This window comes from Cervus canadensis, chromosome 6, assembly GCF_019320065.1.
Source record: "Cervus canadensis isolate Bull #8, Minnesota chromosome 6, ASM1932006v1, whole genome shotgun sequence".
In the NCBI taxonomy this organism is placed as follows: domain Eukaryota; kingdom Metazoa; phylum Chordata; class Mammalia; order Artiodactyla; family Cervidae; genus Cervus; species Cervus canadensis.
Window position 1 is genome coordinate 54,033,767 of NC_057391.1, and position 26,384 is coordinate 54,060,150.

Sequence of the window (26,384 nt, forward strand, 5' to 3'; positions counted from 1 at the left end):
TTTTCATAAATTGGGTTTTCTCCAGACACACTTGCATTATGTTCCAGGCTGTAGGCACACAGTATTTGCCCCTTCTTGCTGCTCTGGAATGTTTAAATACTTTGAAAGTGAAAGATACATAGCTTAAGGAGTATAAATCCTTTCTTGTGAGCATCTTCCATCTCACCTTCTTCAGCAGCTCCATGCTCCTCCCCACTCCAGGGCACAGCACATTAAAGCAGCCCTCACTTGTTCCACATACCCCCTTGACCACTGTGCCCTTTTCTCACACACCCCCTCCTGGCTGCCAAAGCACCTAAAATAGTTGTCTCCACCAATTATTTTTCACTCCTTACAATCTGGCTTCTACCCACATTACTCCACCAGTAATTCCTCTTGCTAAATCCAATGGTGTTTTATTAACTCTTATTCACTTTAAATGGATTAAACAGTAGCAGCACCTCTTTGAAACTCTCTGACATTGTTTTTTAAAACCCAGGGCTCTCCCAGTTTTCTTCTTATCTCTCTGGTCTTCATTACCTCTGACTCCTTTGCTCATTCCTCTCCTTCCTGTCCCATAAGTTGGAGTATTCTTGCCAGGAGAGTCCTTGATCCTGAGCTCTTGTCTGTCCACCCTTTTCCTTCAAGGAGGATATCCTTCTGCCTCTCTCCTGTGGTTTTCTCAGCTGCCCTGGTTCCCCATCATTTCTGCATCCTCTGAGTTTTTGTAGCATAGCCTATGCCTATCATGTAAGCTGTCAGCCACCTATTTAACTGTGTCCTATATATGTCATGTCTGTCTTCCCAGTCAGAATGTGACATTTGGAGGCCAAGGACTGAGACATTTCTCAGGCATTCCTACAGTGCCTGCTTTAAGTGTCAGAACAGATGATATAACCTGTACAGAAATACTTTGCAAACTATAACCTGCTAAATAAATATGAGTTTACTTTCATGTTGTTGTTGTTCAGTTGCTCAGTCATGTCTGACTCTTTGCAACCCCATGAACTGCAGCACACCAGGCTTCCCTCTCCTTCACTATCTCCCAGAGCTTGCTCAAACTCATGTCCATTGAGTTGGTGATGCCATCCAACCATCTCAGCCTCTGTCATCTCCTTCTCCTCCTGCCTTCAGTTTTTCCCAGCAACAGGAGGTCTTTTCCAACGAATTTCTCTTCACATCAGGTGCCCAAGTATTAGAGCTTCAGCTTCAGCATCAGTCCTTCCAATGAATATTCAGGGTTGATTTCCTTTAGGATTGACTGATTTGATCTCCTTGCAGTCCAAGGGACTCTCAAGAATCTTCTCTAGCACTGCAGTTCAAAGGCTTTGGCACTCAGCCTATTTTATTGTCCAACTCTCACATCCATACATGACTAGTGGAAAAACCATAGCTTTGACTATATGGACCTTTGTAGGCAAAGTAATGTCTTTGCTTCTTAATATGCTGTCTAGATTTGTCATTGCTTTTTTTCCAAGGAGCAAGTGTCTGTCTTTTAATTTCATGGCTGCAGTCACCATCCTCAGTGATTTTGAAGCCCAAGAAAATAAAATTCTTTTTATAGTGTAAATTTAATAAAGTCTTTAATGAATAAAAGAAGAGTTCTTTTTGGTCAAAAGCCACCAGCTAGAAAAACAGGTAAGATATGTCTGTTCTTGGCTCAGAACAATAATTCAACCTTGTCTTTTCTTGTTTTGTTTTTTTTTAAGGAACATTTAGAAGACTTTGAGATGCTGTCCTTTTGGCTTTCCAATACCTGTCATTTCCTCAATTGCCTGAAGCAGTACAGTGGAGAAGAGGTAGGGACGCCTGCCTGCTCTGTGTTCTGTACTGACTGCCAATCTCCAACCTCCTCATGAGCCAGAACTCGCCAGAGGAATTAGGAATCAGACTGCCCAGTCCAAGGACATCCTCTGCTCCAACTGGTCTTCGGCCTTCCTTCTTACCCAGGAGACCAGCTTCACATCACCAGCTGAATGGAGGTCACAGGCAAAAAGACTTCCAGGAGGAGATTTAGACTTCGGGCATGATACTAAGCCTCAGTGTCCTTGACTTTCAAAATACATGAGGTGGATTCTTCCCTGGTGGTCCAGTGGTTGAGACTTCATCTTCCAAGGAGAGGGTGTGGGTTCAATCCCTGTTTGGGGAGAAATAAGTAAAGAAAATCCAACTTCTAACCAAAAGGAACACTGGGGCTGAGAGGGTCACAGACCAGTCCTTTTAAGATAAGCTGGCATCTGTGTGGCTTTAACGGGAGGCATATCATCACCATTTTTTAAAATTTATTTATTTTTTAATTGCATCACCATTTAAAAAATCCTTTCTTTACCCTCTTTAACCATGTATACAATGTTTTTTTCCTTGTCTGAAGATTTTTTAATTACTATATTTTTATTTCTAAAATTCCAATGGTTCTTTTTTACCTCTGCCTTTTACAATGTCCTATTCTTACCTTAAATTTTTTTTTAATTTTACTTCTTTGAACATTGTAAATGTATTACCATGTTCAGGCTGGGCTGCTGTAACAGAATACCACAGACTAGGTGGCCTAAACAACAGAAATTTATTTTCTCACAGTTCTGGAAAATGGAAATCTGAGATCAGGGTGCAAGCATTGGGTCACTGGTGAAAGTCCACTTCTGGACTTGAAGATAGCCACCTTCTCCCTATGTACTCACATGGCCTTTCCTCGGTGCATGGGATAGAAAGAGAGATTGATCTCTCTAGTGTCTCCTTTTATAAGAACACTAATCCTATCAGATCAGGACTCCCACCCTTGTGACCTCGTTTAACCTTAATAACATGGTGACAGAGACCCCATCTCCAAATCTAGCCACAATGGAGGTTATGGCTTCAACATATACATTTGAGGGGGAAACAAATATTCAGTCCATAACACCCATATTAAAGTATTTCAGGTTGGTCTATACTCTGTAACTGTAAAGTTATGAATCTCATTTATTGCATCTATCAACCTCTTACAGCAGTTTATTTCCTTGGATGCTTCGCTGTTTTTCCTATGAGCTTCCATGGGGGTTGTTTTCCAGTGTAGTCTAACTCTGGAGGCACATATTTGTTGAAAAGTTAAACAGAACAGTAATATTTACAAATCCTTAGATTCAATCAACTGTAGATCATGTAGTACTATATAATACATAACTCAGTGAAAAAAGTCCACATGTAAGCAGACCTATGTAGTTCAAACACATATCATTTAAGTGTCAGGTGTCGTTAGTTATAAAAAATAAATGCTATCCCAAACATTAAGAATTCATTTGATACAGATCAGACATTAAGTATAGGAGTTATAGTAGAAACTTATTGTAATATCATTAAATACAGAGATAGTATTTTAATTTCCTATGTGTCTACATTATTCTAATATTTATATGTTCAAAATTACTTTCAGGAATTCATGAAGCATAATAGTCCACATCAGAATAAGAATTGCTTGAACAATTTTGACCTTTCAGAATACAGACAGATTCTTAGTGATGTGGCTATACGAATATATCATCAGTTCATTATCGTAATGGAAAATAACATTCAACCAATAATAGGTAAGAAAAGAATCGATGACGAAGAAATATTTATAATGATATTGAGACCTTAAAAAATAAATCTGCATGGAATGTGTAATTGAAAAGCACATAATTTTTTTAAGCCAATAGTAAAATAATTTATTGGTTTAGTCTTATCCTTTTCTGTCCCACCCTTCCCCCAAAGAAAACAACTAAGTCATGTTGACATAAGTGGTTTTAGTCACTAGGGTGATATTTAGTACTCATAGTAGCAGAAAAGGCCAGTGTGGTGTTGATAATCCAAATTGTGATTTGGTCATGTTTCCAGTGGTATAAGCAAACGTTCACACAAAAACCCCTTCATCTCCCGAAAACAAGCACTCATTTTCAGAGGTGGTACAGCCATGATACTCAGAAAGGAAGAGAACCATTTTTTCCTCAAGTAATACTATTTTTAGAGATTTTCCCTAATGACAATGCAAATAAGAGATTCACAACATCACCTAGATAAGTATGATTCTCTATTGTACCTTCAAAGAACATAATTTTAAAACAAGAAACTTTACTAATATAAATGCCCACTATTTAATTCTCTGATTGCCTAAAATGATTACATATTTAAAAGTACATGGGTCATAGTTTTCTTTCTATAAGGGGGATCCATCCTGTAGGGAAAGGTTTGGGAGACCTGCTGCTAATTATGTGGCTAATCCTGGTTCTGAGCCAAGTATTTTTGAAATCCTAGAGCCCTACTCATGTATATTTTCTTGTATACTTGTATACTCTTGTATACAAATTCTTATATACTTTCTTCAGTTTTCTGAAATTTAAATACTGTAGGCTTTAAGTAGTTCCAGACCATGAGATGTCACGCTAACCAGCTTTCTCTCCTGTCAAGCTGGAAGAAGAGGAACTGTTCCCCTGCTGTAGATGGTGGTTCATTCCCATCCACCCCTTACACCCTGGTGTTCCCCAGCCCTCCATCCTTCTTCTTTCTCTGTTACAGCTGTATCCACACTAACTCTTGTGAAAATTGTCCCACTCCCTGAAACAGACACATGAGAGCAGGGGAAATGTCCTCTGGGTGTCCCCACTGCATGTGCAAGAAAGCTTCCATTTTTCTCCGTAGTGCCAGGCATGCTGGAGTACGAGAGTCTGCAGGGCATTTCTGGCCTGAAGCCCACAGGCTTCCGGAAGCGGTCCTCCAGCATAGACGACACGGATGCCTACACGATGACCTCTGTCCTGCAGCAACTGAGCTACTTCTACAGCACCATGTGCCAGAATGGCCTGGACCCTGAGATCGTGAGGCAGGCGGTGAAGCAGCTCTTCTTCTTGATCGGGGCGGTCACCCTAAACAGTCTCTTCCTGCGCAAGGACATGTGCTCCTGTAGAAAAGGGATGCAGATAAGGTAAGACCCATCAGCCACCACTAACCCTGGAGAGGCGGGCCAGAAAGGATGCTCCTGGAGTCCGAGACCACACACTCTGCCCGCCCTCCCTTCACAAGAGCGGCACTTCTGGAGGGTGTGCAAAATGACCCTTAGAGCCATGGAGATGTCAACTATCTGATGCCAGGCCCTCCTCCCATCATTCTGCCTATGCTAACTTGACACTCTGGCAGAGTGACTTCAACTAAGAACTAATAGCTGTGTATTTTAAATTCTGGCCCTCTGTGGCTATCATATATGCAGCCAGTATTTGTTGACCCCCACCTCCGTGACTAGCACTGCTGGTGGGGGACGCAGGAAACAAAGGAAAGGGTGATTTGATCCCTGCTGTTGAGAAGCTAAATGATGATTCAAGACCACTATAATTAAGTCATAAATAAGTGGTACAGGAAGTGCTTCAGAGAGGAGAGATGATCATGGCCAGAAAAGTTAAAGAAGCCTGAAAACTGTTTATGAGTGATCAAAAATGGAAGAACATTCCAGGCAAGGGAATGAGTGGGCAAAGGCATAGTGGTAGGACTGAGTGAGGACCCCTCTTCTGCTGCTGCTGCTGCTAAGTCGCTTCAGTCATGTCTGACTCTGTGCGACCCCATAGATGGCAGCCCACCAGGCTCCCCCGTCCCTGGGATTTTCCAGGCAAGAACACTGGAGTGGATTGCCATTTCCTTCTCCAATGCATGAAAGTGAAAAGTGAAAGTGAAGTCGCCCAGTCGTGTCGGACTCGTAGTGACCCCATGGACTGCAGCCTACCAGGCTCCTCCGTCCATGGGATTTTCCAGGCAAGAGTACTGGAATGGGGTGCCATTGCCTTCTCCAACCCCTCCTCAGACAGGAGTAAATATTAATAGCTCTGTCTAGATTAAGTGAAGGCTTATGTCAGGATCTACAGGACTGCAGTAGAGTGGTAAGCTGGACCCAGATTGGGAGGGTGTAAAATGCCAGGCTAAGTGTTGAGAGTTCATCCTGCAGACATGGTTATCCAGTTTTGTTTTGTTTTGTTTTTAATTTCTTTTTATGTATTTATTTATTTTTGGCTGTGCTGAGTCTCTGTTGCTTTTCGAGGGCCTTCTCTAGTTGCCTCTTGTGGGGCTACTCTCCTTTGCAGTGAGAAGGCCTCTCATTACAATGGCTTCTCTAGTTACAGAGCATGGGCTAAGTAGTTGTGGTATGTGGGATTAGTTGCCTGGTGTTATGCAGGATCTTCGCGGACCAGAGATCGAACCTGTGTCCCCTGCTTTGGCAGGCAAGTTCTTATCCACTGTGCCACCTGGAAGCCTAGTCATCCAGTTTTGAGGTGTGTCAGCTTCTCTGTCCCTAAACCAAGAAAACACAGATCATTAGCTATTGTTTGAATTAACACTGTCACATGATTAGAAAGCATATCATATAGGGTAGATATTTAAGATGTTTTAATATGTACACGGATATAATACCTGTAGGTGACAGGAGAATCTGGGGTGACGATGATGGCCGTGACACAATGAAAAGTGACCCGAAAAGTTTATTAAGCCAAGCAGTAAACAAGAGGCATCCTTTACATCTTCTTAGCATTAGTGAAACTTGGACATCTCTACAAAGCAGTGTGTGAAATTCCCATGACCCCAGGTTGTGGTTTTCAGATTCAAGGGAGTATTCAGGAGGGCTGGGCTTTGTGGGTCTTTTCCTCTTCACTGAGAGGAAAGGCGTCTGTTTATTTCCCAAGCTCTGAGCAGATGCCCTGAAGTCCTCTGGGGCAGGCCTCAGGCTTATTTAAAGTCAAGTCGTAAACCTACACGTCACCAAAGTCTTTGCTAAACAACTCTTATTCCACCAGTAGGTCCCCAGGGTAAGTGAACATTTGTCCCCATAGGTGCCCAGCACTCTTTCCTCTCACCAACTGGAAGTGCTATTAGGGAAGTACTGCCTTTCCAGTGTGTTGCTCTGAGTGAATAGCACATGCACCTTAGAGACATTTGTTCATTCAGATATTGATTCAGCTTCTGCCATAAACATGGTGCTCCAGGATTGGCAGTGATTTTACCATGACAACACCAGCACTGCAATAGCAAAACATGGACACAAGTGGAAAATCAAACTCCAAGAAAAGAAAAATAAACAGTGGACAGAGTAGCTTGAAAACAGGCACTGGACTTTCTGACTGCCAGGAGAAAAAAGCAAAACATCAGTAGCTCTCTGGTCTCATCTGGCATGGTGAAGCAGACCAGTTCCTGGGAAAATGTAAAAATTTTCCTAGTATGTAGTTCTTTTTTTAGTTCCTAGTGGGCTGCCATCTATGGGGTCACACAGAGTTGGACACAACTGAAGTGACTTAGCAGCAGCAGCAGCAGTCATAAATTTATAAAAAAGATTATCTCATGTGGAACTTTATCTCACCATCTCCACAATAGCATTTTTATTGCAAGTTCTATTGTGGTTATTTTGCCCAGGCATCTTTTTTTTTTTGGCTCTGCTGGATCTTCATTGCTGTGCAAATCTCTAATTGCAGCAAGTGGGGGCTACTCTAGTTGCAATGTGCAGGCTTCACATTGCAGCAGCTTCTCTTGCTGCCGAGCATGGGCTCCAGGTGCAGGGGCTTCAGTAATTGTGGCTCATGGTTTCAGTAGTTGTGGCTTCCGGGCTCTAGAGCACAGGTTCGACAGTTGTGGTGTATGAGCTTAGTTGCTCCACGACAAGTGGGATCTTCTCGGATCAGAGATTGAACCCGTGCCTCCTGAATTGGCCGGTGGATTCTTTACCACTGAGCCTTCAGGGAAGCCCGCCCAGGGTTCTTTGACAAGAACCTAGGTAGGGCCTGTGGAGACAGTTCTGTTAGGAACCAACATGATGTGGCCCGAGTACAGACGTTGCTTATTGTCCTGAGGGAATCTGGAGAGAATACGAAAGGCGTTGACTTGGGTCTTGGAGGACAAGAAGGATTTCAGCCCAAGAACTAGAGAAATGAGCACAGGCCTCAGTGAAGGAACGCTTAGGGCAGGGTATGAATAGCCCTCCTTGAAAGGAGAACCAGGAGTGATGGGGGGATCTAGAAAGGCAGCAACCTCAAGAGTTTTTTCTTTTTCAGAAGGCTTTAAACTATGGATTAGATTTTTTTTTTTAGTAGTTGTGGGATTATTCGGGTTATGGATTTCATCTTAGGTGAGTTTGGTAGTTTTTGGTTTTCAAGGAGTTGGTCCACTCCATCACAGTTGAGGTAATGTGTGTATCACTGTTCAGTATATTCATTTATTATTCTTTTAATTTCTGCAGAATTTGTAGTATTGGCCCCTCTTCCACTCCTCTATGGCTAATTTGTCTTCTCTTTTCCTTGGTCAATCTTGCTACAGGTATATCAGTTTTATGATCTTTTCAAAGAACCGGGTTTTGATTTCATTGATTTTTGTCTTATTTTTTAAATGTAATTGATTTCTGTTACTGTCTTTTTTCATTCCTTCTGCCTACTCTGCATTTATTTTTCTTTTCTTCTAGGTTCCTAAAGCAGAAGCCTGGATTATTAGCTCTGAGACTTTTCTTTTCTAACATAAGCATTTAATGCTCTACATTTCTCTCCAAGCACTACTTTAGCTCTATCCCCCAACACACAGTTTTGATGTATGTTGTTCAGTTCATTTTTGTTCAATTCAGAATATTTTCTAATTTCCCTCAAGTCTTACTCTTTGACTCTTGGATGGTATAGAAGTGTGTGTTGTTTAATTTCCAAGTGTTTAGAGACTTTCTTGTTACCTTTCTGTTATTGATTTTAGTTTAATTTTGTTGTGCTTAAAGAATATACTTTGAAAAAAAAGGTAGAATGGTGGTTGCCTGGAGCTGATGAGAGAGAGAGAAAAAGGGAGTTGTTGTTCAATGGATGTACAGTTTCAGTTTTACAAAAGGTTCTGGGAGCTTAGTTTCACAACATGGTGCATATAGTTAAGACTACTATGCTATACTCTACACTTACAATGGTTAACATGGTAATTTTATGTTATGTGTTTTCTACCACAATTTTTAGAAAGATCTCTAGATGTACACAGGTTAACATACACTGTAGATTATGATGCTAGAGTTCCCAACCATCCCACTTTGTCTTAGACTTTCCCAGATTTATTTTTAAGACACAAACTTATAAATACTTTTACATTGAAAAAAACAAACTTAATATTTGTTGTTGTTGGTCAGTCGTTAAGTCATGGCTCTTTGCAACCCCATGAACTGCAGCACACCAGGCTTCTCTGTCCTTCACCATCTCCCGGAGCTTGCTCAAACTCATGATCATTGAGTCAGTGATGCCATCCAATCATCTCATCCTCTGTTGTCCCCTTCTTCTCCTGCCTTCAATCTTTCCCAGCATCAGGGTCTTTTCCAATGACTCTGCTCTTTGCATCAGGCAGCCAAGTATTAGATCTTCAGCTTCAGTATCAGTCCTTCCAATGAATATTCAAGGTTGATTTCCTTCAGGATTGACTGGTTTGATCTCCTTGCAGTCCAAGGGACTCTCAAGAGTCTTCTCAGTTCAAAAACATCAATTCTTCGGCATTCAGCTTTCCTTATGGTCCAACTCTCACATCTGTACATGACTACTGGAAAAACCATAGCTTTGATTAGACGGACCTTTGTCAGCAAAGTAATGTCTCTGCTTTTGAATATGCTATCTAGGTTGGTCATAGCTTTTCTTCCAAAGAGCAAGAGTCTTTTAATTTCATGGCTGCAGTCACTATCTGCTGTGATTCTGGAGCCCAAGAAAATAAGTCTGTCACTGTTTCCACTGTTTCCCCATCTATTCGCCATGAAGTGATGAGAAAATTTATATGATTTCAGTTATTTTTAAATTTGTTAATACTTGCTTTTATGACCCAGAATACAGTCTACTTTTGTGAATATTCCAAATGCCGTTGAAAAGAATGTACATTCTTCTGTTGTTGGGTAAAATATTCTATAAATGTCAATCAGACCCAATTTGTCGATGGTATTTTCTGGGGCTTCCCTGGTGACTCAGGCAGTAAATAATCTGCCTGACATGGAGGAGACCTGGGTTCAATCCCTGGGTCAGGAAGATCCCCTGGAGAAGGGAATGGCAATCCACTCCATTATTCTTGCCTGGAGAGTTCCATGGATGGAGGAGTGACTAAGACTTTGACTTTCACTTTCATTTTTCAGTTCTTCTGTATCCTTGCTGATTTTCTGCCTACTAATTCTATTGACTACTGAGAGGTGTATTGAAGTCTTCAACTGTAATTTTGAATGTGTCTGTTCTTTCAATCTGTCAGTTTTTGCATTATGTATTCTGAAGTTCTGTCTTTCTTACACTCTGAGTAAGGTGCATACACATTAAAAATTGTTATGTCATCTTGGTGACCTGACCCTCCTATCATTATGTGGGGGTCTCTCTTTATCCCACCCTGTTAATTTTCTCTGCTTTGATGTCTACTTAATGGACTTCCCAGGTGGCTCAGACGGTAAAGCATCTGTCTACAATGTGGGAGACCTGGGTTCGATCCCTGGGTTGGGAAGATCCCCTGGAGAAGGAAATGGCAATCCACTCCAGTACTATTGCCTGGAAAATCCCATGGACAGAGGAGCCTTGTAGGCTACAGTCCATGGGGTTGCAAAGAGTCAGACACAACTAAGCAAATGAGTCAGTCATATCTTGTCTGAAAGTCTACTTTTTATTTGGATCAGTGTTTTCATAATATACCTTTTCCCATCCTTTTATTCTTAACTTATTTGTGTAATATTTGAAATGTAGGCAGCATATATTTGGGTCCTTTTTTTTAATCCAGTCTGACAATCTCTGTTTCTTAATTGGTATATTTAGACCATTTTAATTTAATGTATTTATTGATATATGATATATTTAGATATAAGTCTACCATTTTGTTATTTTCTATTTGTTCCTTCTGGTTTTTATTTCTTTGATTTCCTGTTTATGTCTTATTTGGGGTTCTTTGAACATTTTTGACATCCTTTTTAAATTTCCCTATTGTGTTTTCTCTATATCTCTTTGTATCTTTTTTAATGGCTGCTGTAGAAATTATAGTATCATCTTTACCTTTTTCAATCTATTTGGAATCAGTATCTTTTATTTTTAAATTGGATTTTTAAAAAGTTGTTTATTTGGATTTTTTAGTCACACTGCATGGCATGCATGGTATTGGTTCCCCAACGAGGGATTGAACCCTTCCCCTCTTTGCTGAAAGTTTGGAGCCCCAACCATTTATCACATTAAGTGAAATGTAGAAACCTTACCATCACATAGGCCCCTTTCCTCTCTTTGGTTTATTTTGTAGTTGTCTTATGCTGTACTTCTATATACATCAATAACTCTACCAGACAATGTTATAATTTTTAGTTTCAGTTCACCTAGGATATTCTCAAGGGCTCAAAAGGAGAAGAATAGTCTTTTATATTTATCCAGATATTTATCATTTCTGTAATTTCTTCATTTCTAATGTTTCAAGTCTCATTTGTTCCCCCCAGATCTCATTTAGATCTCATTTTCCTTTTGCCTGAGAAAATTATTTCAGTAATCCTTTAGAGCAGATTCACTGGCAATAGATTTCCCTAGCTTTCTTTAATCTGAAAATATCTTTATTTCACCTTCTATACTTTACCTATACTTCCTGAGGTATATTTTTGTAGGCTGCCAATGTCTGGGCTGACAGTCCATTTTTTTCATCAATTTTAAAATGTTTCACTTTTTTCTGGTTTCCATGGTTTCTGATGAGAAATGCACAGTCATTGAATTATTATTTCCCTACAAACAATACTTAGTTTCTCTTATTGATTTCCCAGATTTTTTCTTTGTGTTTAGTTTACCACAATTTGATTATAATGTGACTAGGTATGGATTTCTTTGAGTTTAGCTTCTTTGAGATTCTCTGGACTTCTTGAATCTGCAGGTTTGTGGATCTCACCAAATTTGGAACATTTTCAGCCATTTCTTCAAATGTTTTGTCTGCATGATACTTTCTCCTTTCCTTCTGGAATTTCAGTGACACAAATGTTAGAGATTTCATTGTTTTGTTACCCCTAAAGTTCTGTTCTTTAGATTTTTCCTTTGGACTTTTCAGATTGCATAGTCTTTGTTTGGTCCCTTGAAGTTCTCTGACTCTTTATTCTACTATTGAGCCCGTTCAGTGAGTTATTTTGTTTCTGTCGCTGTATTTTTCAGCTCTACAATTTTTCAATTATTTTTTAACATCTTGTGTCTTTTCTGAGATTTTCTGTCTTTACATGTATTTCAAAGTAGTTTGTCTTTACTTTTTGGAGCATTGTGTGATAGCTTCCTTAAAGTCTTTGTCAGATGATTCCAATATCTGTGTCATCTCAGAGTTGATATCTATTAATTGCATTGTACAATCTGATGAGATTTTCCTGGTTTTCATATGCCTAGTAATTTTGAATTGTATTCTGGACACTTTAGTATTATGAGACACTGAGTCTTTAAATTCTGTGGAGAATGTTGATATTTTTATCAGATAATCAGCCCACTGGGGTTCAGGTTCTGGGAATTGTGATTCCTTGGTCAGCTCAGTTTTCAAAGCCTTTTTAATGCTATTTGCTTCTGTCTTATGTGTGACACACAGTGGCCAGTCTGAAACTTGGGTGGTGCTCAATCCATAGTTTAGTCCTCAAAGTTTTTTTTTTTTTTTAATTTTTTTTTTTTTTATTAGTTGGAGGCTAATACTTAGTCCTCAAAGTTTAAGTGTGCAGATTCATGCATGGGCTCAGGGGTGTACCCAGGAGTTCATAAGCAAATTTAAGGGTCACTTTCCCGAGCTTTTTCCTCTCCATAATACCCCTGGTGCTTTCCAGATCTCTAAGGATCCTTTCTTTTGTCCTCCAGACAGAAAACTTGGGCTTTACTTAACTCACTATGTGCTACACTTCCAGCAGATGTCCCCATCTGGGGTCAAGTGGTGGGAGGGTAGAGCTCGAGGTGTTCACCCCCATCCTCTTGAGCTACAGCTCCTTCAACTGAAGAAAGTTCCCCTCTGTGTTTTAGTTTGTTGCCACCACCATAGGACTGTTTGGGGCTTGCGCATAATAGAGTGAAGAAAAAGAAAGAAAAGGAGAAATAAGAAAAACAGAATTTCTACCCTCTCTCAGAGTATTAGGACACCCGTTTTCAGCATCTCAAACCAGAACTGGAGGATTCCTCCTAGAGCTCTTAGTTGACAGCAATGCCCACTGCTGAATTTCAGGCTGCTTTGAGTTCAAACCAGTGAAGAGCCAAGGGGAAGATACTGGTAAACTCAGTATTAATTGGGAGATACTTCAAATTCTGGTCTTCTTCCCCACACCACCTGCTACTGTTTACTTTTCAAAGTCCTCAAATAGTTGTTCCAGGCATTCCATCCAGGTTTTATAACTGCATTCCGTGGGAGACACAAAATGGAGTGCTTATTCCATCTTACCAAGAACTAGAACTCCCAATACAGATTTTTGAGTAGGAGGATTAAGATGCTCAAAATTCAGATTTAGAAAACTGTGGCAGAATTGAATATGATGGATTAGAAGGAACGAGATGGGAGGCCCATTAGGAATCTACTATAGTAAGAACTTAAACTAGTGGGACAAAATTGACGATGCAGAAAAACAGTGTTGGGGAGGGGGCGCTTAGCAGAGCAAGAGAACTCATTTCACACTTATTATCTCCTTATGGAATACATTAACTCAGCATTATTGTCCCAGTGATATAACCCATGGGGAGTTGCTAATCTGGAAGGTCAGAGCTGGAACTGACCTTAGAGATCACCTAGTTCACTCAATTTCTTAAACAGCTTCATTGATATATGATCTACATGCCATACAGTTCACTTGTTTTAAGTGTAGAGTTCAATGCAGCTTGGTATATTTACAGAATTATGCAACCATCACCATAATGTAATTTTAGAAAAGCTTCATCACTCCAAAAAGAAACCTTAAACCCAGTAGCAGCCACTCTTATCCCCTACCCACATCCCACTAGGAGTCCCCTTCTCCTCACCTCAGTTCAGTTCAGTCAGTCAGTCATGTCCAACTCTTTGTGACCTCATGGACGCCAGGCCTCCCTGTCCATCACCAACTCCAAGAGTTTACTCAAACTCGTGTCCATTGAGTCAGTGATACCATCCAACCATCTCATCCTGTCGTCCCCTTCTCTTCCTGCCTTCAATCTTTCCCAGCATCAGTGTCTTTTCCAATGAGTCAGCTCTTTGCATCAGGTGGCCTTAATATGGGAGCTTCAGCTTCAGCATCAGTCCTTCCAATGAATATTCAGGACTGATTTCCTTTAGGATGGACTGGTTGGATCTCCTTGCAGTCCAAGGGACTCTCAAAAGTCTTCTCCAAAACCACAGTTCAAAAGCATCAGTTCTTCAGTGCTCAGCTTTCTTTATGGTCCAACTCTAGCATCCATACATGACTATTGGAGAAACCATAGCTTTGACTACACAGACCTTTGCTGACAAAGTAATGTCTCTGCTTTTTAATATGGTGTCTAGGTTGGTCATAGCTTCTCTTCCAAGGAACAAGTGTCTTTTAATTTCATGGCAGCCATCAGCATCTGCAATGATTTTGGAGCCCAAGAGAATAGTCTTTCACTGTTTCCATTGTTTCCCCATCTATTAGCCATGAAGTGATGGGACCGGATGCCTTGATCTTATTTTTTGAATGTTGAGTTTTAAGCCAGCTTTTTCACTGTCCTCTTTCACTTTGATCAAGAGACTCTTTAGTTCCTCTTCGCTTTCTGCCATAAGGGTAGTGTCATCTGTATATCTAAGGTTATTGATGTTTCTCCCGGCAATCTTGATTCCAGCTTGTGCTTCATCCAGCCTGATGTTTCACATGATGTACTCTGCATATAAGTTAAATAAGCAGGGTGATGATATACAGCCTTGATGTACTTCTTTCCCAATTTTGAACCAGGCCATTGTTCTATATCTGGTTCTGTTGCTTCTTGACCTTTATACAGATTTCTCAGGAGGCAGGTAAGGTGGTCTGGTGTTCCCATTTCTTTAAAAATTTTACACAGTTTGTTGTGATCCACACAGTCAAAGGCTTTAGTGTAGTCAATGAAGCAGCAGTAGATGTTTTTCTGAAATTCTCTTGCTTTTTCTTTGATCCAATGGCAACATCAAATGTATTTTCTTTCTCTACAGATTTGGTTATTCTGGACATTTTTTAATAAATGGAATCATAAAATATGTTGTCTTTTGTGAATAGCTTCATTCACTTAGTATGTTTTCATATTTCACCCATGTAGTAGCATGTGTCAGTATCTCACTCCTTTTTATTGTTGAATAACATCTTATTGTATAGATAGACCACAGTTTATTTATCTGTCCACCAATTGGTGAACATTAGGGCTGTTTTCATTTTTTGACTATAATGATTAATGCTCCTATAAATATTTGTGTATGATTTTTTTGTGTGGACCTTTCAATTTGGAGTTGCTGGGTCAGATGGTAGTTCGGTGTTTAACATTTTGAGGAAATGCTTGTTTTCCTTAGCAGCTGTGCTATTTACATTCTCACTAGCAATGTGTGAGTGTTCTCAACACCCTGATTTACCAAGAGAGGCAGAGTAACTTTCCAGGCTCACAAAACAGATTGGTGGGATTAAAACCCATGCCTCTTAACTCATAAACCTATGATAATAAGTGACAGAAACTAGAATAGAAACCCCAGTGGACTTAGAAAACCTACCAGTTGAAAATTTTCTGCTACTTTAGGAAAAGAGGTCAATTTTTATAACAGTGTAAGTCCCCTTTTCAAATACATTATGAGTTTTTCCTTTAAGATATTTTCAAATCTATTATTAAAGGTACATTAATAGATTATTTTACAAATTATTGTAGTCACTGTTCTTTGTTCAGATTTTCTCCAAAGTTTATTGCTATTATGGCCGCTCACCCTAGACCATCATGATCCTTAGAATCATGGATCATGAGAGCTGATCATCTGGCCCAGCCCCCTCTTGTTACAAATGAAGAAACTGCTGGACATGGTCCTAAGGATCTCAGTGAACACTGGTACCATGTTAGGACATGCTGGGGGACTCTACATCCTCCCCTGAAGTGTTCTAAATGGATCACCCACTGTTCTCTGCTCCTCTGCCTTTTACTCCAGGTGCAACATCAGTTACTTAGAAGAATGGCTTAAAGATAAGAATTTACAGAACAACTTGGCCAAGGAAACTTTGGAGCCTCTCTCACAGGCAGCATGGTTGCTTCAGGTGAAGAAGACCACCGACAGTGATGCCAAGGAGATCTACGAACGCTGTACCTCCTTGTCTGCCGTGCAGGTAATCGGGTTTGTGTAGTGTCTCCCTGATCGTCACCAGCAGATCATGTGACTGGCATCCTCTTTCCTGGCTTAGCTGGCATGGGGTGCATTTGCATCTCTCTGTGCTCTTTGGGGAGCATACATATCTCCATGGCCCACCCACTTACCTAACAAGCATTTATTAAATACTGACTCTAGACCTTGAAAACCTAAAAGCACGTATGGTACATTCCCTGCCCACAAAACCACAGATGTGTGTGTGTGGGGAGAGGATGTAGGAGTGGAGAAGGAGTCTGGAAATGGGGAATTATCTCACAGTCATCTAATTAAATGATGTCCTTGCTCCCATCTATGCTCTTCTCAGCTTGTTTTCTCTTTTCTTGGGGAAAAAATAACACATGGTTCCTAGAGCCAAATTACAGTATTAAGGAACCACTTGTGGTTCCCAACTGTTCCCAGACGACTGGAACCATCATTTCATGGACAAAGTTATCCTTTTCGTGGCCTTATACCATCTTATGCATTGTTTGCAGATCATAAAGATTCTTAATTCATACACACCTATAGATGACTTTGAAAAAAGAGTGACTCCATCCTTCGTTCGCAAAGTGCAGGTGAGATGCTTAAGCTGTGCCTTTTAATTTTTAGTATGAGAAAGTGATATATAATTACCACTGTAGAAGTTCAGAATTAAAGTACATGTACCAAATTTACAAAGGAAAGGCACACAGGAAAAGTGGCAGAAATCTTCCCTGTCAAATGCCCCGTTTTCAGAACCCATCTTAGCCCTGGTGGGAAAGGACTGAAAGCACCAAATCCATGGCTCGCAGTCTACATTCCTTCAGCATGTCTTGTTTCCCATCAGTCTTTGCGTATAGACAAGGGAGCAGAGGCTGAATGGAAACAGAGGACCTATGTACTCATTTTTTCTTATTTTAATCCCTGAAGTTTCTTTCCCAATGCCTTAGGGCAGCAGTTCTCAAAGTTTCATTCAAGAGTCTTTGGTGAGGTGGGGAGGAGTGGATCCTTGAGATAATTTCAGAGTCTGCAAAGTCTTCCTTTTTCCAAATATATACCTGTGTGAGGCAGACTTTTCTTCACACGCTTCAACCAGAATAGCAAATCACTACAGGTGAATGCAGAAGCAGATACAAGATTCCGCCTGTCATATTAAGTCAGTCATTAAAAAGATTTACAAAATTATAAAAAACAATACTACTTCTCAGTAGTTTTTTTTTTATTTTCTTTCAAATTTGATTTATTTTTCAATAAAAATATGTTAATATGTCTTGGGCTTTTCTTGTTATTTTAATGAATTAATAAGTATTTTAAATTATTGCTTTATTACTAATATGATAAATATCCATGGCTCTAACCACATGCACAAAAGCTGTTTGGGGTCCTCAGTATTTTAAGATTTTAAAGGGGTCCTGAGACCAAAAGGTTTGCAAACTACTGAACTAAAAATAATTATGAATGCAATAAAAATTTAATACTGAGCTCCACTCATGAGCTGAGAATTATGCCATGAGAATAGGTAAGAATAGAAATTAGATCGATTTACAGTCAGCCCATCCTGGGGGAAATTAACTTCTGAAGTGGAAAAAGAGCAAGTAAGTCTTCACGAGAGCTGGCCTGGAAGACCCAAATAGACCATTTCACCTTGTGCTGTGCTGTTGAAAAACTCTTGTGTGTGTTATCTCACATGATTTTGAAAGGAGTTTTTCACTGTTGTGTTTTCCTTACTCTTGACTTCCAGACAGCAACACAGCAGAGTGCACTAGTTTCCTTATTCATTTTCCCCCTGGTTCTCATTTCAGGCTCTCCTAAACAGCAGAGAGGATTCATCACACCTGATGTTGGACACCAAATACCTCTTTCAAGTCACATTTCCTTTCACTCCCTCTCCACATGCTCTGGAAATGATCCAAATCCCCAGCAGTTTTAAGCTTGGCTTTCTCAATAGGTTATAGCAGGAGAAAAGAGCATAAGTGCACTTTTCTTTCGGAAGCTCAGTGAAGCTCAAATAAGAGGGATGTGGCTTACACCTGATTGGAACTGGAGATGCTTTGGAATGTGATTTAATGAAGAAAATAAGAATTCTCCCAAATGGGCCACATCTCCTCTTGCTCATGGTGATGGTGCTGCCGCTGTCATCTTGTAAGAATTAACACACACCAGTTGAGGTTGGAAAGGCCACGTCTACCTTTGGAATCTCTGCCAAATTTTACTAGAATTCCTGCAATACTCATATTTTCTGCCTGGTGCCTCTATCTTGTGACAAGGGTCCACCCAGTGGGAGTGAGACTCTCGGGACACAGCTTATCCTGTTTTCTAAGGTTCATGTGAAGCCCAGATATTTATGAAGCCACAAATGGGTTCCAGGATTGTCTTTCAAATAATCCCATTTGACCATGACCCATCAGAAATTCTCTCACCCTCACACTTGCTTGATGAGGGTGGGGGTGCTTCACCAACTCTTCTTACTAAAGACACTTCTGCATTAAAAAATATTTATTTCAGGCCCCTCTAATTTTTAAGAGAATATTCACTTTAATTCAATCTGAAATAAATCATGAAGTATTTTATGTAAATATTCATTTAAAACTAATATATCATTCAGGTCTAACTCCCACATCATTTAACATCTCCTCCAAAAGAACATGTCATTGAATTTTCTCTGCCAACATATTTGCCATAACTTTTCATTGTTTAATATCTTTCATACAATGACTTAAAAAAAATAGTTTGAAAAGGCAACCTAAATGATTTTTTCTGTCTTATCAGCATTCAAATATGTTTTAAGATTTCCTCATAAAAAATAACTGAAAAATTATGTCAGTTCCTTCTTTTGAAAAATCTCCCAAGTTTTGTGGGAACTGACTATTCCTTGTTCCCCCAGGCTTCCTTATTTCTTCCTTTCAGAACATAAAACATAACTTGATAAGCACTCCTAGCCTGTGGATTCAGTGCTCTTCCATACCTCCCCAAAGTCACAGGCCATGGCTGTGATTCTGTAATATGGGCATATATCTTAGGAGTAGAAATAATATATGATGATGAATCAACATCACCCTTCCAATATGTAATAACGTCTTCATATCATAAATGATTTAATTTAGTTCACTCAGATATATTGTATATGAAGAAATGAGAAGTAGAACTTTGTAACATTTTAATCAATAAAATTACCACATGATCTGGGTCAAATTCTCTTATTTGCCAGGAGATTACATTTTTCCTAAGTGCACAAGGTTTATGCTTTTCTTTAAGGGTCATACTTAAAGATGCTGGAAACGTTACAGATTCATAATACCTCATAAAATATATATAAAATTTTTTAGCGAGGAAGTAAATATGCCCTCCTCGGCTGTGTCTCCATTTAGCTCCCAGACTGTGCCAGCATTAGGGGCTACTTGGCAGAGAGTTGGCTGGGTTTTGATTCACACAGATTGCCTTCTTTGTGCCCCTTCCAGGTCTCCCCTACACCACAAAGAGCCCATCACTCTTCCTTTTCGGCTCCCATAACTCATGCATCCTGTCTTATAGCACCCATCATGGGCTATAGGACAGTAACACTGGCTGTTCCTCTGCTACCCTGTGAGCTCCTGGAGAAAAGCTCATCTCAATGCTAGCAAGTGGAACTTCAGGAGCAGAGTCCTACTGGAGGCGGCAGGGTTTGTAGGGGGTCAGTCTTGGGAAAGAGTAGTTATTGTTTGAAGACATGGGGACCTGCAGAGCCTGAAAAGCGTACGCATGGAGAAAGGGGTAAGGGAGCACTCACAGCACTGTCTTGATCCGTTCTACAAAGCCAAAGGTGGCAAGGGTGGCCAAAACCATGAGGTACTGATGGGGTGAGGACTGTGAAAAGGCAGGAGCTGCTGCTAACCTTCAGTAACAGGTAAATGTCGGGGTCACTCAGTGAAGCAGGGCATGAATTCATGGGGGTAAACCTGCCAAACTCTGCTTCCTGCAGAGAGCAGAGAACTGAGCTCTAAAAACTGGTCCACGATGGAGAAGGAAATGGCAACCCACTCCAGTGTTCTTGCCTGGAGAATCCCAGGGACGGGGGAGCCTGGTGGGCTGCCGTCTCTGGGGTCGCACAGAGTAAAAAAAAAAGAAAAAAAAAAAAAACTGGTCCACGGGGTTCCTAAGGGAACCTGGCGGTATGGATGGTCAGAAGGCCTAAAGCGTGAGTGAGTGATGCAACCTGCAGCACCTGCCCCAGCTGTGAACACAGAGCCGGAGGTGGGAAGGAAGAGAGCCGCTGAGCTGTAAAGTCCAGATAAGGAGATTAGTTAGACGGATGCAGTTGCCTTAGCACCTTGAAGCCGCGGCTCTATCTTCTCCACATTCTGCTGATCGGTTTCAAGCGTTGACTCTCTGGAAGGTATGTATGTGTTAACATTAGAGTGCTCAGGCTTCCTTAAATGCTCAGAAAAGTGTTCAGATGTGTGCATACCAAGTTGTTGACAGGGGTCTTTCTGGGCAGTGAGAGTATAGGTAAAGGATGTTATGGTAGTTAATCTGTATGTTCTAATTTTTCCACATTTCACATGTATTTCTTCTGAAATAGGTGCTTTGTTTTCAAAATATATTTAGTATTGACATCAGGGGCAAATTAAGCATCTGTACAATTTAGTCAGTTTTAAAAATGACCCACATAACACTTCACATGTCAACGTAAATCTTGGAGTGCAGCGTATGGAATAGAAAGAGGTTTCTAACACTAAACATTACACAGTTTTAAAGCCTGTGAGACTCACCCATTCATTGCCATGTGTATCAGCAGTTTATTCTTTTTTATTAGATGAACATATCACAATTTATGTATCTATCTAAGTTGATGAATATTTGGGTTTTTCCAGCTTGGGGCTATTATGAATAAAACTATTATGACATTCTTATTCATGTTTTTTTTTTCTTTTTTGAGGATGTAAGTATTCATTTCTGTTGAGTATATATCAAGGAGTAAAATGATAGGTTTGCATAGCTTTAGTGGGTCCTATCAATCAGTTTTCCAGTGTGGTTGTACCAGTTTATTCTCTTACCAGCTGAAGTGGTCCAGTTCTCTACATTCTCACCCACACTTCATGCCATCAGTCTTTTTACTCTTAGGTGTTCTGGTGGGTAAATAGTGGATTCACAGTGTGTTTTAACTTGCATTTCATTGGCACCTAATGATGTTGAGCACCTCTTTATCTGTTTATTGACCATATGAATATCTGCATTTGCTAAGTGTCCAAGTTTTTGCCCACCTAAAAATAATCTGTACTGAGATACAATTGCACACAACATAAAACTATTTTATAGCATATATTTCAGTGGGTTTTAGTATATTCACAAGCAAATTACATTATCTAACTCTAGAAAATTTCCGTCACCCCTAAAAAGAAACCCCATACTCATTAAACAGTCACTCCAACCCCCTACCTCCCACCTGTTGGCAACCTCTAATCTACTTTCTGTCTCTGTGCACTTGCCTATGCTGGATGTATTGTATAAATGGAATCATAATTTGTGGCCTTTTGCATCTGACTTATTTCACTTAGCGTAAACTTTTCAAGGTTCATCTATGTTGTAGCACATCAGAACTTGATCCTTTTTTTAATTGCCAAATAAGAGTCTACTGTATGAACAGACCACATTTTCTTTATTCATTCCTCAGTTGATGGACATGTTAGTTGTTTCCACTTTGGCTTAAATGCTGCTACAGATATTCGTGTATAAATTTTTATGGGCACATATGTATTTGATGGTCTTGGAATATGCCCAGGTGTAAATCTGCTTGGTCATTTGGTAGCAACCATGTTTAACTTCTTGAGTAACTGCCAAGCTGTTTTCCACAGAGGCGGCAACATTTTACATTCCCACCAGCAGGGTATGAGGGTAATTTTGCCCATTTTTAATTGGGTCAATGAAGCACAATTTTAAAAGTGAAAACTGGGGGTACCCTATATATCCTACAGTAGGATGTTGGCTTATTAAACTGTGATACTCCATCACTCCATAGTATAACATAATACTAAAGCTATTACCAAAAAACAGATAGCTCTGTAAACAGTAACAGAATAAGTTAGGCAAAAAAGCAAGTGGCTAACAGTTCCATTTATATAACTAACAAGCTTTATCTATGGCATCAGAGAACTCTGGAAGAATAGCCTCCAAACTCAGGGAACTGAGTATAGGGCAGGTAATGGGAACTTTCACTTTTGACTTTCTATCCTTGGCACTGACTTTTTAAAATAATAATCATGGGGTAGTAGGTGATTTGGTAAATTTTTTTGGAACTGTATATTTAAGTGAAACATTTAAAAGAAATTTTGTGCTTGGCTTAGGGTTAGGTAACTCCTACTGCAGAGCAATCTCATGTCAGAATTTGTTAAAATGGGGTATTTTTTTTTTCTTGTCGAAGTGCCCACTGAAGCTTTTGCTCTAGCTGCGAAAAGTTCCCTCATCATAAAAATTATTATTTTCAATAAGTACAATAGACTACTAAAATTTAGCCCATGTTATAAAAACTAAGTGGAAAATACCAGGATGTAAAAATATAAAGAGTGCACATGAACAGTATAACCCCTGGTCCTAAAAATCTATTCCTGCATAGCTAAAATGTGAAATGGAGTCTCTCAGGGCAATGGGATTATGGGTGATTATTTTCTTCCTTATACCTTTCTGATTTTCCCAAATTTTCTACAATGAGCATGTGTAACATTTATAGTTTTAAAATGCTATAATCTTCCAAGTTTACTTTGTCACTTGCTCATGTTCAACCAACCACATCTAAAATGCTAGCTATACAATATGATTTATGGTTGATACAACTCAAGACGTGATCTCCATTTAAAAATTGGTGTTTTCCAAGAATATGCAATGACATGCAAAGATGAAAACACTATTAAGCTAAAAACTAAAGTTCAAAATTGCATATGGCATGTAATTCCAATTTTTTTTAATGTATACACATAGGTGCCTATGGAGATTCTAGAATAAAACATAAAATGCTAACAGAGGTCAGTTACTTGTTAGAACAAGGCATGTTGATGACAGATTTTCCCTCTTCATGTCCTTCTATTTCCAATTATGTATAATGAACACGTACCTCTCTTATAATGTGAAAAAAAATATAAAATTCAGTATGGGAAAAGTCTCTATCCAGATTTGGAATATTGGCAATTTTTAAAAAATTTTATTGGTGTATAGTTAATTTATAATTTTGTATTAGTTTCAAGTGTACAGCAAAGCAAATCAGTTACACATATATCCACTCTTTTTTAGACTCTTTCCCCTATAGATCATTACAGAGTACTGAGTTCCCTGTGCTATATAGTAGGTACTTATTCATTATCTACATTATATACGGTAGTGTGTATATGTCGATCCCAATCTCCCGATGTATCCTTGCCCCTCATCCCCGGTAACCATAAGTATGTTTTCTACATCCATGGCTCTGCTTCTGTTTTATAAATAATTTTGTTTGTTCCTTTAAAAAAAAAAAAGATTCCACATATAAGTGATATCATATGATATGTCTTTCTGTGTGGCAATTTTTCTACCTCTCTCTTTGTGGGAGTCGATCTCCCATAATTCCTAGTCATCCTTCTCTTCCTTCTGCACTTAGTTCCTCGGTTCCTCTCACCTTCCATTCCTGCAGCTACTACTCTGTCCAGAGCTTATTTCCTCTTCTCCAGTACCTGACAACAGTCTCTTAACCTAATTGATTTTCCTGCTGTACACTCTCTCTCTGACCTACTTGCAGAAGTGCAAATGCTGGAATAATCCACTTGAATGACGTCACTCCCTGCTGAAAACCCGTGGCTCACCTTCCTAATGCTATTACTTGGAGCACGACCTTGTGACTGGCCCCCTTGGCAGGTTTGGGCAGTGGCGGGGGTGGGGGAGGCGGGGGCAGCATTACCAGGCCCCCACCCCAGGCCAGCCCCTGGTGGCAGGCCCTTTCCCATTCTTTAACTCTTTTTGTGACAACGCAGAGCAGCTCGATGGTGCTGGCTCTGTGGTAAGGGTCGTGGAGTTCCTCTGCGTACAGATTCAGGCTCCATCACTGACCTTGCGCTTGTTAATCCCTCAGTATCTCCCTTGTGGTAACACAGATGTCCTGCTTCCCTCCCTGAGTGGCTGTGAGAGGGCCAGCACTCCGCAGTGGTCGGTAGCTGATTCCCTTGGGATCCCTCGTCCTTGGGGAACTGCCTTCTACTCCTTTGTTCCTTAGAGACCTCAAGAATGCTGCAGCCACCTCTCGGCAGTGGGGGTGCACTTCAACTCCTGAGTTCCCTGGTCTCTCCCCAGCCCCATGGTGACCCCTGCATGGTAGACATCCCCCCAGTGGTGTCTCCACTGCCACCTGCCCCAAAATACATCCCTCTCAATTTGGACTCTGTTCAAGCGTTCAGGCCAGTGCCCCCAAAGCTCTTTACACTCACAGGATCTCTCCTTTGAACCTGACGTGGCCCTCTCTGGAACACGTATTAAGTTGGTGTGGCTATGATGGCTGTGCCTCCCACCTTCACCCCCTGGTCCTCAAACTCCAGCAGTGGCAGCCCGACCACTCAGCCTTCCAAACAGAAACCTAAGAGACGTCCTAGGCATCTCCCTCCCCTCTTCCCCAAATATCACCAAGTCCAGTTCCCTCTCCTTTGGAAGCACGGTCCAAATCCATCCCATGGCACTGCCTTAGTACAGGATTTCATCTCGTCTGAACGTGGCCGCAGACTCCTCTCTGCTTTTTCCTCATCTCCAGCCTCATCCCCACTCCCCTCCTTTTCCCTGCTGCCACGGCTTCTGCTGTTGTAGCCACTCAGAGGGCAGCGGAACGTCCACGGAGCACTCCCTATATTCCAGCCTTGCGCTAAATACTTCATGTGCTATCTCTCATAATTCCCCTGACACCCCCACGATGGCAGATTCTAAGATCCACATTTAACAGATGAGCAAAGATGCAGAGAGGTGAAGTCACTTGCCCAAGTAGTGGGGCCAGGATTGGGTCAGCCAGAACCCTACCCTTTAGCACAAATGCTTGTTTGCTCAAGGTTGCACTCCCTTCGGTGACCTGGGTGGACAGGCAGTGACCCCTGGATCTGTGACTGGCAAATGTTTCATTAAATGAGGTGTGTTCCTTACAGGGAACCAACACCACATTTACTTGGTTGGGGTCAGGCTCCAGGTTTTCTGACTCTTAATCTTTACTCCAAAACTTCATCTTGAGGGGAGAAATTTTTTTAAGTTTTAAATTACAGAATCCACTGCAAGGGGCTTCCCTGGTGACTCAGTGGTAAAGAATCCACCTGTCAATGCGGGAGATGTGGGTTTGATTCCTGGGTGGGGAAGATCCCCTGGAGGAGCTAATGACAACCCACTCCAGTATTCTTGCCTGGGAAATCCCATGACAGAGGAGCCTGGCAGGCTACAGTCCATGGGGTCACAAAAGAGTTGACACAACCTACAGACTAAACAACAACAACAATATTGTGAGGTCCCACAGGATTAAAATACTGTACTGCAAAAATCAATTGTGTCCATGTCTGTTCAGAAAATCTATTGTCTGATACTTTCTTACTGATTAAATAAATGAGCTGGTGTTGACCCAGCATGTTGTAATAAATTGAAGGTTACAAATTAACTGCATAGACTTTATTTGCATAGGTCTGAGCAACTACCATGATAACAGGAAGGTGAGTTGATTTTTTTTGCCACACCTCGTGGTATGCAGGATCCTAGTTCCCCGACCAGGAATTGAACCCAAGTCCCCTGCAGTGGAAGAGCAGAGCTTCAACCACCGACAAGGAAGTCCCAAGATGAGGTTTTAAAAAGCTGTTTCCATTGGCTTTTCTCATACATATACACACATCCCTTCCCCCCCTTTCTATCTCTTTTTCTTTCTTTTTTTAAAAAAAGTCAACAAAAACATGTATTGTGGAATTCCCTTGTGGTCCAGTGGTTGAGACTTCATGGTTCCAATGCAGGGGGTGAGGGTTTGATCCCTGGTTGGGGTATTAAGATCCCACATGCCACATGTATGGCCAAGAAAACAAGAAAGAAAGGAGGAAAAAAGGAAAGAAAGAAAATAGAAGCTGCATGGGAGGGTGATGCACGCTTTGTCTAACAACTCACTTTATCTGCTTTCAGCTCAAGAAGTTGATTTTACATCTATGCTAACTACCATGTTAATACAA

At 40.6% G+C, this 26,384-nt stretch overlaps 1 protein-coding gene across 3 annotated transcripts in view; it reads left to right on the forward strand.

Moving 5' to 3' along the window:
* MYO5C (myosin VC) overlaps positions 1-19,399 on the forward strand; it is a 114,341-nt gene extending 94,942 nt beyond the window's left edge. For 2 of the 3 annotated variants that reach the window (XM_043471962.1, XM_043471963.1), the window contains 6 exons: positions 1,689-1,778; positions 3,389-3,539; positions 4,630-4,912; positions 16,039-16,213; positions 16,728-16,808; positions 18,015-19,399. In XM_043471962.1, the coding sequence (XP_043327897.1) occupies positions 1,689-1,778; positions 3,389-3,539; positions 4,630-4,912; positions 16,039-16,213; positions 16,728-16,808; positions 18,015-18,167 (933 nt within the window). In that variant the 3' untranslated portion in view covers positions 18,168-19,399. Of the gene's footprint in view, positions 1-1,688; positions 1,779-3,388; positions 3,540-4,629; positions 4,913-16,038; positions 16,214-16,727; positions 16,809-18,014 lie in introns of those variants that run through there. The other variant, XM_043471964.1, reaches the window with a different exon arrangement.
* Positions 19,400-26,384: the final 6,985 nt, after the last annotated feature.